At 48.3% G+C, this 14,342-nt stretch overlaps 1 protein-coding gene across 3 annotated transcripts in view; it reads left to right on the top strand.

Annotated features, from left to right (window-relative positions):
- SUPT5H (SPT5 homolog, DSIF elongation factor subunit) overlaps positions 1-14,342 on the top strand; it is a 43,818-nt gene that overhangs the window by 2,457 nt on the left and 27,019 nt on the right. For 2 of the 3 annotated variants that reach the window (XM_006140380.2, XM_014587758.2), the window contains exons 3-10: positions 9,685-9,850; positions 11,976-12,041; positions 12,585-12,596; positions 13,036-13,105; positions 13,225-13,293; positions 13,396-13,461; positions 13,746-13,776; positions 14,125-14,193. In XM_006140380.2, coding sequence (XP_006140442.2) covers positions 9,685-9,850; positions 11,976-12,041; positions 12,585-12,596; positions 13,036-13,105; positions 13,225-13,293; positions 13,396-13,461; positions 13,746-13,776; positions 14,125-14,193 — 549 coding nt within the window. The remainder of the gene's footprint in view (positions 1-9,684; positions 9,851-11,975; positions 12,042-12,584; positions 12,597-13,035; positions 13,106-13,224; positions 13,294-13,395; positions 13,462-13,745; positions 13,777-14,124; positions 14,194-14,342) is intronic. The other variant, XM_014587755.1, reaches the window with a different exon arrangement.

Consider the following 14,342-nt stretch of genomic DNA (forward strand, 5'->3'; position numbering starts at 1 on the left):
GGTGATTTCTCGCTTTCTGTCTCTCTGTCTCTCTCTGTCTGTCTGGCAAGTGCACGCACCCTATAGCAAAAATCTCTCAAAAAAAAGAAAAGAAAAAGGGCATGTCCTCATACTCTTCAAAGAAAAAAAAGGAAACCTTTGCCCTTGTGAATGTAAAAAGCATAACTGTTAGATAACCCATAATATAGTAAGCCAGAAGGTGTCCTGGAGAAAAATAAAACAGAGAATGGGGAATAAAGAGTGCTTGTTGCGCTTGCAGCAAGGTGATCAGGATGCATTTGAGAGGGTGACATTTGAACAAAGATTTGTTGAAAATAAGGGAGTGAGTTACGTGGTTATCTGCAAACCAAGGAAGGGGGTCAGCAAATGCAAAGTTGGGAATATATCTGCCATGTTCAAGGAGAGAGAGTCCAGTTTGGCTGGATTAGAGTGAGTGCAACAAAAAAGTAACTAGCCAGATCTGGTTCTTGCAGATTGTGGTAAAGAATTTGGCCTTAACCAAGTGAGACGGAGCCTGAAAAGGTTTGAGTAAAGGTGGGATGTGATCTAATGTTTTGAAAGATTCATTCTGGCTTTGTGTTTGTTGAATGTCTCTATGTCAGGACCAAAAATCAAGTTTTTCCTGGGACTAATCAATAGATCTTTTGGGACCAGCAGTTAGTGTAATGGCTATGTCGCTGAACTCCCATGTAGTCAACCGCGGTTCGAGTCCTGGACCTGGTGGCTTAAACTCACGCCAGGCGCATGTGCATGCGTGCCCAAGATCCTGAGGGGAGAATGGAGGGGAAGGGTCGTGGCCATCCCCCCCCCAGGTGATTTCCCGCATTCTGTCTTTCTGTCTCTGTCTTTCTAGCGTGCTCTATAGCAAAAATCTCTCTCAAAAAAAAAAAAAAAGTAGATCTTTCTTCTTTTGTTTTTCTTTTCTTTTCTTTTTCATTTTTTTTTTTAAGAAGTTTTTGCCTTAGGGCTCATGCACTCACTGGAGAGAGAGAAAGACAGTAAGAAGGAAAGTGAGAAATCACACACACACACACACACACACACACACACACACACCCCCGGGGTGGGTGATAGCCACACCACATTCCTTTCTCCTCTGTCCTCCTCCTGGTATCTTAGGCATGCATGCACACGTGCCTGACATGATTTTCAAGCTACCTGGTCCAGGACCCAGACTGCTGTTGGCCATATGGGAGTCCAGCAACATACAGGCTACACCATCTGCTGGCCCCTCCTGGGACATTTTTTTTCAATTTCAAATATTATTTACTATTATGCTCCTTTTAAATGTACTACTCTTATTTGCTGAACAAATAAATATTTGAGCATCTCCTGTTATATTCCAGTTACTTTCAGGTATCCCAAGAGTGAAGCAAGTCTTTGCTTCCAACGAGTTTACATTTAGTAGACAGCAGTTACAAATGTCAGGGCAAGTAGATGTCTTGTCAGACACACAGACAAGTTAGCTTTCTTCTTTATTCATGTGTGTGTGTGTGTGTGTGTGTGTGTGTGTAGATCGATAGATAACGTGTGCATACATTCATGCACAGAGAAACAAGCACTCTCAGTTGGGTCTAGTCATGCAACAGCCCAGCCCTCTTGCTCCTCAGGATCCTGTGTGCCTGTGGAGCACCCTGCATGCTTTCAATCTGACCACGGGATCTGAACCAGCAGTTGGCCATATGACTTCCAGCCTTGCAGAGCATGTGCTACACCACAGTGGCTGGTGTTTAAGGGAGAGAGAAAAAAGAGGGCCAAGAGAGATTTTTGACAGGGTTTTGCCATGTTGCTATCCTGCCTTACACGTCCACTTAGCTAGGACCACAGGTGCATGCTATTATGCCTGGTCTTCCATAGGTTGGGCTGGAACTTGAACCTGGGTCTCCCATGTGGCTTCAGCCTCTGAGTAGCAGTGTTTTAGCAGCATGCACTATTATGACTTATTAATTTAATTTAATTTTATTTTATTTTTTGCTATAGGAAGCATGTGCTCACTGGAAACAGAGTGAGGGAAAGTGAAAAATCACCCCCCTGGGGTGATGGCTATCACACAGTCCCTTCCCTATTCTCCTTTTTTTTTTTTTTTTTTAAGAATTATTTTATTTAACTTTATTTATTGTTATTATCATTATTTTTCAGTTTGACCAGAGAGAGAGAGAGAGAGAGGAAGTGAGAAAGCAAGCCACCAGGTCTGAGATTTGAACCGTGGTCAGCCATGTGGGAGTCCAGTGCCTTTAACCACCATGCCACTTGCCGACCCCCCCATTCTCAAGATTTTGGACGCACGTCCAGAGTGATTTTCTCTCTCTCTTTCTTTCTTTTTTTAAATAATTACTGTATTTAACTTTATTTATTTATTTATTTGACCAGAGGAGGACAGAGTGAGAGAGAGAGAGAGAGAGGGGAGGTGAGAAAGTAAGCCTCCAGGTCTGGGACTCAAACTGCGGTCAGCCATGTGGGAGTCTGGTACCCTTAACTACCATTCCACCTGCCGGCCCCCAACCAGAGTGATTTTCAAGTGGTCAGGTCCAGTACTCAAACCACAGTTGGCCATGTGTGATAGAGCTGCCTTAATTTACAAGTCATCTGCTGGCCCTATTTCTGAGTCTTAAATTTACTTTAGTTGTTTCTTAAAAATTGCTAGAGAGCACATGCGCTTGCCAGAGAGGGGTGAAGAGATGGGGAACATGTAGGGAACAACTCTTAATGGGGGATGGTCACATTGCAGTCTCTTTCACTTATAATTTTGGGCATGCACACATACACCTGGTGTCTTTTAAGCTGTCCGGACCAGAATTTGAATAATGTGGGATCTGGCTTCCATAGCCAGTAGGCTATGTGGAAGTCTTTTAAAAAATGTTTTTTTAGGTCTTTGTCATAGAGCATGTGCACTTGCTGGAGAGAGACAAGAGAGAGGGAAAATGAGAAATCACCCCCGAGGGGGATGGCCACGCAGCAATCTCTTCTTTCCTCATTCTTTTTTTTTTTTTTTTGAGGTTTTTGCTATAGGGCACATGCGCTCACCAGACAGAGACAGACAGAGAGACAGAAAGCGATAAGTCACCCCCTGGGGGCGCAGTCACGCCGCGGTCCTTTCTCCTCCATTCTCCTCTCGGGATCTTGGGGACACACACACACACGCACCCGGCGTGAGTCTTAAGCCACCAGGTCCGGGACATGAACCGAGGTTGACTACCTGGGAGTCCAGTGACATAGCCATTACGCTAACTGCTCGTCCCCTTTCCTCATTCTTAACTTGAGATTTTGGGTGCGTGCCTGTGTCTGGCATGAATTTCAAGCTCTCAGGTTCTGGACTCAAACTAAGGTCAGCCATGTGGGAGTCCAGTACCTGAACCACCACACTACGTGCAAACCCCACGCTTTTTTTTTTTTTTTAAATTGCTGGACGGTGCATGTATTCACTGTGAAGAGAGAGGGAGAGGAAGAAAGAAAAAGTACTCCGCAATGGGGCGTGGCCAACTGCAATCTTTTCTTAATTTCTTTTTTTTTTTGGGGGGGAGAGGTTTTCGTTATAGGGCGCGTGCACTCACCAGACATACAGAGAGACAGAAAGCGAGAAATCACCCCCCAGGGGGGATGGTCACGCCACAGTCCCTTCTCCATTCTCCTCTCTGGATCTGGGGCACACGCGCCCGGCGTGAGTTTTAAGCCACCAGGTCCGGGACGCGTACCGCGGTCGACTACGTGGGAGTCCAGCGACATAGCCATTGCGCTAACTGCCGGTTCCCCTTTCTTAATTTCTTAATCCTGCTGGGGTTTTGGGTGCATATGTTCATGTGTGCACGCATGCGTGCACATACACACACACACACACACATGCCCAGGCTCTGGAGCCAGGTTTCAAACTGTGGTTGTGTAAGATGTGGTTCACTTTTACCACTAAGCTATAGGGCCTACGCTTAGAAGAGAGGTTGGCTGCTTTCTGGGGGAGGGGAGGAACTAGAAACTAGGGACCCAGGGTTGAAGTATTCTAAGTCATTTGATGAGAGAGAGAGTGATAGGCCCCTCCGAGGGGGTCTCATCAGGCAGGGATGTCCTTCTCCCAGCCCTCCAGCCTGCAGGCTCTTGAGCGCAGGGGCCTGGTGTGTTTGAAGTCCACTAGGGATCAGGATATGCTGTTGGCCAGTGACTGCTAGCACTGCAGATCAGTATGCTACTGCCTAAGATAAGCTGGCTGGGCCTGGGGTTATTCTACATACAGCCCTTGGCTGAGAGGTAGCTGCTTTGGGACTGGGAATTTTCTCCAGTTCTAGAGAGAAAATTGGTTGTCGTTTATCATCCTGTTGCATTGTGTCAGAGTTAAGGTTTCACGTTCCTGTGTCCTGGAAGATGTCAAGTAGCTGCAGAGTGAGTGCCATGGGTTTCTGTTGTCCTCTTTGGGCATTTGCTGGTCAATCCTTGTGCCATTTAGGGAATCCTCAGCTCCCAGTGAGGAGTTAGGATGCCATGGTGGAGGATAGGGCAAGTGGAGGATGACAGGAAGTGCCTGTGCTCCAAGTTGTAGCACTGGGTCCTTGGTCTCTGACTCATAGCTTCAGGACACTTTGCTGGATGGTTAGAGCCTGGGGCAATGAGACCAGGATCCCCATTTCCTTTTCCTGTCTGTATTGCATGGGATAAGTTCTACTTCCCCAACCTACCAGGCTTTGACTTACCTACCAGCATGTTTGCTGTCACCAGGCGAAGCAGGAAGACAGTGTGAGTCCTTCCTCCCTTCCCCCGACCAGAGTCAGGACTAATGGACTTTTTAGATGGCCATATGTTATTATGGCCCTTGAAAGATGGGGTCCTGGGGCCAGCAGGTGGCATGGTGGTTGGAGTGCTGGACTCCCATGTGACGGACCACAGTTCAAGTCCTGGACTTGGTGGCTTGCTTTCTCTCTCTCTGTCTCTGGTGACTGCACATGCCCTGTAGCACATTAAAGAAATAGTAATTTGTTTTTCTTTCTTCTTTTTTTTCTTTTGGAGGTTTTTTTTTTTTTTTTTTTTTTTTTTTAACTATAGGGGACGTGTGCTCACCAGAAAGAGAGAGAGATAGAGAGACAGAAAGCAAGAAATCATCCCCCAGGAGGTATGGCCATGTCACAATCCCTTCTCCTCCATTCTCCTCTCGGGATCTTGGGCATGCATGCACATGCACCTGGTGTGAGTTTAAACCACTGGGTCTGGGACTCAAACCGTGGTTGACTACATGGGAGTCCAGCAACATAGCCATTATGCCAACTGCTGGTCCTAAGAAATAGTAATTGTGAGGGGCTGGCAGGTAGTGTGGTATTAAGGGCACTGGACTCCCATATGGCTGACCATGATTGGAGTCCTGGACCTGGTGGCTTGCTTTCTTGCTTTCTCTCTCTCTCATGCTGTCCTCTCCGTCCCTCTCTGGTCAAATACAAATAAAATAAATATATAAAGTTAAATAAAATAATTCTTTAAAAAAACTATATAAAATAAATGATAATTGTCATAAATAAAATTAATTCTTTTTTGGGGGAGAGGTTTTTGCTATTGAGCACGTGCACTTGCCAGAAAGAGAAGAGAGTGAGAAATCACCCCCCCCCCCCAAGGGGGGATGGCCATGCCACAACCCCTTCTCTTCCACTCTCCTCTTAGGATCTGGGGCATGCACACACGTACATGCACCCAGTGTGAGTTTAAGCCACCGTGTCCAGAACTAGAACCACAGTCAACTACATGGGAGTCCAGTGATGTAGCCATTATGCCATCTTCTGGTTCAAAATAAATTCTTTAAAAAAAGGAAAGAGAGATAGGGTCTTATAGATAGACAGGTGGCTCTACCAAGTTCGAATCCCAGCCCCAGAGATTTTTTTTTAGAATTATTTAACTTTATTTATTTTATTTATTCATTCATTCATTTTAATTTGATCAGAGAGAGAGGGACAGGCAGAGAGAGAGAGAGGGAAAGTAAGAAAGCAAGCTACCAGGTCCAGGACTTGAACCATGGTCAGCCATGTGGGAGTGTCCAGCACCTTAACCATGCCACCTGCTGGTCCCCCCAGCCCCAGAGATTTGAAAGAACATGCTGGGTTTATGTGCCCAAAACTCCAATAGGATGGAGAGATAGAAGAGAAGGGATTAGGACCAGCAGACTGCATAGCTGTTACATCTCTAGAATCCCCGTGGTGCGAGTCTGAGACCTGAGAGGAGTTGGATTATAGCTTGGCCATCCCCCCAGGGGGGGATTTCTCACTTTTTCCCTCACTGTCTCTATCTCTTGGCAAAGGCACACACCCTAAGGCAAAAACTTCTTTAAAAAAAAAAAAAGTCAGAGAATGGATTGTAGAATGACCATGCCCCAGTGGGGGTGCTTTCTCGTTTTCTCTTTCTGCACACAGACGAGTGCATGTGCATTCTGGCAATTAAAAAATGGGACATTGTGGGTTAGTGAGATTGCATGTAATCAAATATTTCTTTCTTTTTTCTTTTTAAAGAGAGATTTTTGCTATGAGGGGTGTGTGCTCACCTGAGAGACAAGAGACAAAGTGAGAAATCACCCCACAGGAGGCATGGTTACACTACAATCTGTTCTCTTCCAATCTCTTAGGATTTTGGGCATGCATGCACACATGCTCAGTGTGAGTTTTTATTTTATTTTATTTTATTTATTTATTTATTTATTGAGAGGTTTTTGCTACAGGGCGCATGCACTCGCCAGCCAGACAGAAAGAGACAGAGAGACAGCGAGAAATCACCCCCCAAGGGGATGGCCACGCTGCAATCCCTTCTCCTCCATTCTTCTCTTGGGATCATGGGCACGCACGCACACGCGCCTGGCGTGAGTTTAAGCCGCTGGATCCAGGACTCGAACCACGGTCGACCACTTGGGAGTCCAGTGACATAGCCATTACGCTAACTGCTGGTCCCTCAGTGTGAGTTTTTAAGCCACTGACTCAATTATTTGAGAGTCCAGCAATATAACCATTATGCCATCTACTGGTCCCTTAGTCAAATATTTCTTAAGTCTTTTGTGCCCAGCCATGGTCTGGGTGATGTTGGGGAATTCAGCAGTGTTTGAGATAGCATGGGCCCTCCTCACAGAAGTCCTGGCACTGACTAGGGGTTTGTGAGCTCAGAGGATGTGCCTGCTTTGCCTGCAGAGAAGGGGCAGGGATGGCTACCTGGAGGAGGGAGTATTTTGATTGAAGTATTAGGGGGAGGCAGAGAGAATGGCCTTTGTTTGTTCGCTGTAGAGCTTGTGCGCTCACGAGAGAGACAGAGAGAGAAGAAAAGTGAGAAATGACCCCCACCCTGGGGGCAGGGGATAGCCACACTGGAATCCCTTCTTCTCCATTGTCCTCTTGGATTTGGGGCTTACATGCACACACATACCTGGTGTGTTTCTCAAGCCACTTGGTCTGGAACCCAAACTGCAAAGTCAGCCATGTGGGGTCCAGCCCCTTAACCACTGTGCTAATGGCTGGCCCGAGAATGACTTTTTACAGATGGCCGATGCTGAGAGAGCAGGATCCATGTGGTTCATTGCAGCTGAGACCTAATGTATAGGAGGGTGTTCTAGACCTTTCTGTTGCTAACAACAGAAATACTGAGTCTGGGTAATTTAGGAGAGAAGAGAAAGAAAAGAAAGAGAGGAGAGGCTTGGGGTTAGCAGGTGTTGTGGTGATTAAGGCACTGGATTCCCACATGACTGACAGCAGTTCAAATCCTAGACCTGGCAGCTTGAAAGTCACACAGGGCACATGTGTGCACATGCCCAAAATCCGAAGAGGGGAGTGGAGGAGAAGGGATTGCTGTGTGGCCATCTCCTCTGGGAGGTTATTTCTCACTTTCCCTCTCTCACAAGTGCATACACCCTACATCAAAACCCTAAAAAGAAGGGAGAGAGGAGAGGCTTACTTGGCTCACTGTTTTGGAGGTCTAAGGTCCAGGGGCTAAATCTGGTGAGCTCCTCTGGCTGCAGGGAGTCCTGAGGCACCTTAGCATGGTGAAGGCAGGGTTGTGTGCAGAGCATGTCTCTGTCTCATTCTCTCTCCTTACAAACCCAACAGGACTTGATCGCCCCAGTGCCTAGTCTCTTCCCAAAAGCTTTACCTTTTTTTTTCATTTTACTAGAGGGCACGTGCTACCTGGAGCGAGACCAAGAAAGAGGGAAAGTAAGAAAGCACCCCCTAGAGGGGATGATCATGCCACAGTCCCTTCTCCTCCATTCTCCTTTCAGCATTTTGGGCACATGCACACGTACCCAGTGTGTTTCTCAAGCCACTAGGTCCAAGGCTTCAGCCACACAGTCGGCTGTGTGGTATCCACCTGCCTTAACCGCCATAGCACCAGCTGGCCAGGCCTCACCTTTCAAAGATGTAATTGATTGGGGACCAGCGGGTAGCATGGTGGTTAAGGCGTTGGACACTCCCACATGACCGACCAGGGTTCGAGTCCTGGACCTGGTGGCTTGCTTTCTCACTTCCTCGCTCTCTCACTCTCACCTTCTGTTTCTCTCTGGTCAAATTAAAAAATAAATGAATAAGTTTAAAAAAATTATTTTTAAAAAGTTAAAAACAAAGATGTAATTGATCAAGTCTCCACCCTCTCAGCACTGTTAAAGTGGCTGACTGAATTTTAACACATGAATTTGGTGGGTTGGGAGGGCAGAGAAGGAGCCCTGATAGGTGGGGAAGGAGGGAAAGGCAGTGGGCAAGGTGCTACCTCTAGTCCAGGCTGGCTGAGGAGCTGTGGCTGGGGACCACATGGGCAGGTGCATGTTTTCAGTCATTTCCCAAGACCTTAGGGTGCCGCCCAGGTATGGGGTGAAGAGCGGTGCTTTTAGGTGGAATAAGGAATAAGACCTGACGCCACATTGAGTCACTGAGTGTGAGTTATTTCCTTTTCAGTTGTGTGTCCTTGGTTTTGTTTGGATCATGGAGAAAGTTTCATTTTGGTGCTACTGTGTCTTCAGGTGCTCTGAAATGTGCTAGTCTGTTTATCAGAGTGAGCAGGCCTCAGGTTAGGGCCTGCAGCAGGCAACAGTATCTAGCGGGGACTCAGTAACATTGTTTGCCTGTATCTTCATGGTTACTTTCTGTTTCTGATGACTAAACCTTGAAAAGGTTTCTAATTTTGAAACAATGGAAAATTAATGTTTGTCTTCAAAATTAAGTAAACATTTCCATGGATTTAAGGAAAACATTAGGTTAAGAAAAGTCTTAAAGTTATGGGGAAAAGATTGAAGTTTGGCAAACACTGTTGGTGTGGATGAGGCAATTTTGTGACAGGTGTGGAAAGAGGGATTAGAAGCCAAGGTGTGTTGGGGGGACTGGAAACAGGAATATAAGAGTTATTGTCACAGAGATGTCCCCACAGCCAGGGGAGAGGATGAGATGGCTCAGGGGAGTTGTAGAGAGAAGGGACAAGACCAAAGACCCAGCCTCCTGGAGCTGCACCACATAAAAGGCAGGCAGATGCAGAGCAAGGAGAGGAGCTAGTGGAGGGGTCAGTTCCCAGGGGTTGGTTGGATATTTGTGGAGGGGCGGGGGCCAGTGCTGTCACTGAGATCAGATGGTCGGGTCAGAGTGCGAGGGTTACATACGCAGAGCCCAGGGGCTCTGATTGGCCAGGCAGAACTGAGGTCATATTTGAGACTGGGAAGTGTGGTTTGGATTTGGGAATAGTAGAATCTTTGTGCCCCCACAGGTAGAGGAAGAGCAACGGAGCGCAGCAGGCAGTGAGAAGGAAGAGGAGCCTGAGGAGGAGGAGGAGGAGGAAGAGGAGGAGGAATATGATGAGGAAGAAGAGGAAGAAGATGATGACCGGCCCCCCAAGAAACCCCGCCATGGTGGCTTCATTCTGGATGAGGCTGGTATGTCAGGGCTGGGCAAGTGCTAACAGAAGTAGGACTCCTCCTTTCAGATCCGTTTTTCCATGGTTCTTTTTTTTTAAAAAAAAGAATTATTTAACTTTATTTATTATTACCATTTCCCAATTTGATCAGAGAAAAATATGGGGGGCGGGGAAGGTGAGAAAGCAAGACACCAGATCCGGGACTCAAACCACAGTTGGCCATGTGGGAGTCCAGCACCTTTAGTCACCGTACCACCTGCTGGCCCCTCTCCATGGTACTTTTTATTTTTTTTAAAGAATTATTTTATTTAACTCTATTCTTTTATTTATTTACTTTAATTTGACCAGAGAAGGACAGAGTGTGTGTGTGTGAGAGAGAGATAAAGTGAGAGAAAGTGAGAAAGCAAGCTGCCAGGTCCAAGACTCAAACTGTGGTCAGCCCATGTGGAGTCCAGTACCCTTAACCACCATGCCACCTGCTGGCCTCCCATGGTATTTTTTTCTTTTTAAGAATTATTTATTTAACTTTATTTATTTTAATTTGATTGAAGAGGGACAAAGTTGGGGGATAGTGAGAAAGCAAGCCATCAGGTCTGGGTCCGCAGTCTCTAAAGAGAACCGTGATCTACCATGTGGGAGTTGAGCACCCTTGACCACCATGCCACCTGCCGGTCCCCCCGCCCCCATGGTACTTTTTTAAAAACATTTTTGGCAAATTTGAGAAACGATTGCAGGATAATGTATTGAACTTCACATCTCATCACCCAGCTTTAGCAGACAAGTTAGTACCAAACGTACATGCTTATTCCTCCTCCGTCCTGCACACCACAGGGTGATGTTGAAGCAAATCCCAGATACATGATTTTCCCTCTAAATAGTCCTCAAAGGGGACTGGTGTAATGGTTATGTTGCTGGACTCCTGTGTAGTTGATTATGGTTCAAGTCCCGGACCTGGTGGCTTAAAACTCATGCCGGGCACATATGTGTGCATGCCCTAAATTCCAAGAGCAGAACGCTGGAGAAGTGATTGTGGTGTGGCTATCCCCCCGGAAGGGGGTGATTTCTCACTTTCTGTCTCTCTGTCTCTCTAGTGAGTGCACACGTCTTTTAGTAAAAATCTCTGTCTCAAAAAAGTCCTAAAAGGTTTGCCTCTTTGGAGGCCAGACCACAGCATGGTAGTTAAGGCAGCTGGATTCCGCATGGCCAATTGAACAGTTTGACCCTTGGACTCTGATGCTTGAAAAACCTGCTGGAGGCACCAGTGGATGGCGTAATGGTTACGTTGCTGGACTTCCATGTACTTGACTGCAGTTTGAGTCCTGGACCCAGCGGCTTAAACTCATGCTGGGCACGTGTGCGTGCATGCCCAAGATCCAGAGAGGAGAATGGAGGAGAAAGGATTGTAGCGTGGCCATCCCTCCTAAGGGGTGATTTCTCTCTTTTTCTTTCTTTCTCTGTCTTTCTGGCACCCCTATAGCAAAACCCAAAAAAAAAAAAATGCTGGACACATATGTGTGCATGCCCAAAATCCAAAATGCAGGGAGAAATGGAGAAGGATTTGCATTGTGACCATCCCCCATGGGTATATTTTCTCAGTTTCCCTCTTTCTCTGTTTCTCTCTTGAGAGCACACATACCCTATGGTGGGAAAAAAACAAAAAACAAAAAATAGTTTTTCCCTTCACAAGGGGGGTGCACTTTTCTATTTGCTTATACTTTGCTCTCATTTTTCTTTTAAGAATTATTTGTTACTTAATTTTATTAATTATTATTATTATTACTTTTAATTTGACCAGCGAGAGAGGGAAAGTGAGAAAGCAAGCTGCCAAATCTGGGACTAGAACTGCAGTGGGCCATGAGAGAGTCTAGAATCATGCCACCTGCTGGCCCTGCTCTTACTTTTTTTAAGGACCATGCAGGTGAGGCAGGGGGAAGAGGTGGCCCCTATATGACCTTTAGAGACTGTGGACCTGGGTGTGACACCTGACCAAGCTGCTTGAACCAACTGAGTGCCTCAATGTCCTGATCTGTAAAGGGGTATTTGTGGTGCCTGTGTCCCAGAGGATGTGCTTCATGTCCACGAGCTGTTGTCATGAGGTTGCCTTTGCCCCAGCTGCTCACTGACCACTTGGCTCCCCATTTCAGATGTGGACGATGAGTATGAGGACGAAGACCAGTGGGAGGACGGAGCAGAGGACATTCTAGAGAAAGGTATGTGTGGGCCCTTCCTCTAGACCACTGGGAGGGGCCTGGCCGAGAGGGTCTTCAGAGCCCCCACGCCCATGCCCACCCCACCCCACCCCACCCTCCTCACTTGCTTCTTTCTGTCCTTGCCAGAGAGACCAGCTCCCTATCCTTTTCCTTTAGGCCCATGAGTGGGGGGTGGGGGCTATGGGTGGTTATGGGTGTTGCGGGGAGAGGACTCTGGGACCCCAGGGCCCCACAGAATCCCGTCTGGGGGTTGTCGGGTGGGCGGGCTCTGTCCCAAGATACCCCCCACTTCCTGGGCCAGCGCTCCCTCCCTCTCCCCCCACCCCCGTTACTTTCCGTTATGTGCGCCTCATACATTTCGGCTTCTCCCAACCACCCGGTGCCTGGCCTTTACTTTTGATTTTCAACCTTCTTGTGTCCCTCCCTTCCCCTTCCCCCACCCCATTGGTTGATTTCGCTGCTATAATTTGGCTCATACTTTGTCTGCCCTCGCCCACCACCACCACTACCACCACCACCACCACCTCCTCTTCCTCCAAGTAGAAGAGATTGAAGGTAAGAACCTGGAAAGTGACTCCCGCTCTCCTCCCATATCCTGACATTTCCTCTTTCCTGCGGCGCCCCACCCTCACCCTCAGCCCTTGGCTGCCCTGGGACTCACACTCACGTAGGAACCAGAGTCAGGGAATTCTGGGGCCAAGTCTCCACAGGTGTGGACTGGGGGGGCATGTGTGTTTCTGTGTATGACTTCGAGGTGTGGCTGGCAGGATGTGTGGGGCAGCATAGAGGTCAGGGTGTGCTGGGACAGCTAAGATGGGGACCTGCTGGGCCCCATCCGCGAGTCTTTGCCTACCAAACAGGATGCTGAGTAGGACAGGAGCGGGTGAGGGGCTGGGGGGTTCCTCGGTGAGATGTCTTCCTGGCCCTCATAGCCCCGCCACTTTGTCCAGGCCCACCCACCCTTACCCACCCCATTTGCCCATTTTTTCTTCAGCCTCCAATATTGATAATGTCGTCCTGGATGAAGACCGTTCTGGGGCTCGCCGCCTCCAAAACCTCTGGAGGTGAGTAAAGAGGGTACGTGGGATGGGGCTGACTCCCCTCGGGAGACCTGGGGGCAGAGCAGCCCCAGTCTGTCCTGAGCCTTCAATTGTTCATGTTTGCTTTTTCCCTTGAACTCCAGAGACCAGCGAGAAGAAGAACTGGGCGAGTATTACATGAAGAAATATGCCAAGTCGTCTGTGGGAGAGACGTAAGGGCATGGTGGGGAGAGGGTGGGGAGAGGTGGTCCTTAGGTGGGCAGGGACAGGCCTGGCAGAGCTTCACCCCTCCTCCATGGCACCTCTCTCTCCAGGGTGTATGGTGGCTCTGACGAGCTCTCGGATGACATCACCCAGCAGCAGCTGCTCCCAGGAGTCAAGTAAGGGGTGGGACTGGGGGCTGAGGGTGCAAGTCTTCATTGGGGTGGCAGTGCCCACAGTCACTCTCGAAACAAATCGAGCAAAGTCACACAGAATGGTGGTGGTGGGGCGGGTGAGTGGGTGCTTCTTCTCACCTCTCTCTCCCCTTCCCTCCCTCCCTCTCTTCCCTGTTTATGTGGGGAAGGGTGGGGAAGGACTGGGACCTTGGGGTGTGGAGAGGAAGCACGATAGCTGTGGTGATGAGGTTGTGTCACTAACGGGCCCCTTTTCCTCTGCCGTCTAGGGATCCCAACCTGTGGACTGTCAAATGTAAGGTGTGTGCTTGGGCCTCAGGGCTCAGGGTGGCAGGGGAATAAGGGAGGCTTCTTTGTGGAGTGAGCTGTCCTGTCTGACCTGGGGTCTCCATGGCCTGCCAGTCTCTTGGTCCTTCTGTTTCTGCCTCCATCCTTCTCTTTCCCCACCAGCCCTGTCTACCACCTCTGTCTTCTTGCTGTCCATCCTCTGGCTCCACATCTCCATCTCTCTGTCTCTCATTCCTGGTGTTCTCCTCCTTTGCCTTTCTTGCTTGCCGACTCTGCCTTTCTTGCTGCTGTCTCCTGTCCCTGTCCTGGGTCCTGTCCTCTATCTTATCACCTCTCTCACATCTGCTTCTCCTCTTGCAGATTGGAGAGGAACGGGCCACAGCCATTTCTCTGATGCGCAAGTTCATTGCCTACCAGTTCACAGACACGGTAAGTTGATAGGCGGGTGGCTCAAGAATGAGGATAGGGAAGAACCCAGAGGGAAGGGCATTACAGACCTCAAGGGCACGGAGGCCCCTTGGACTGAGCAGAGATGCCCTGCTAAGTGAGCCATTTCAGCAGGCCAAGGCTGCTGTCCA

This window comes from Tupaia chinensis, unplaced genomic scaffold (genome assembly GCF_000334495.1).
Source record: "Tupaia chinensis unplaced genomic scaffold, TupChi_1.0 Scaffold000037_13, whole genome shotgun sequence".
Classification (NCBI taxonomy): domain Eukaryota; kingdom Metazoa; phylum Chordata; class Mammalia; order Scandentia; family Tupaiidae; genus Tupaia; species Tupaia belangeri.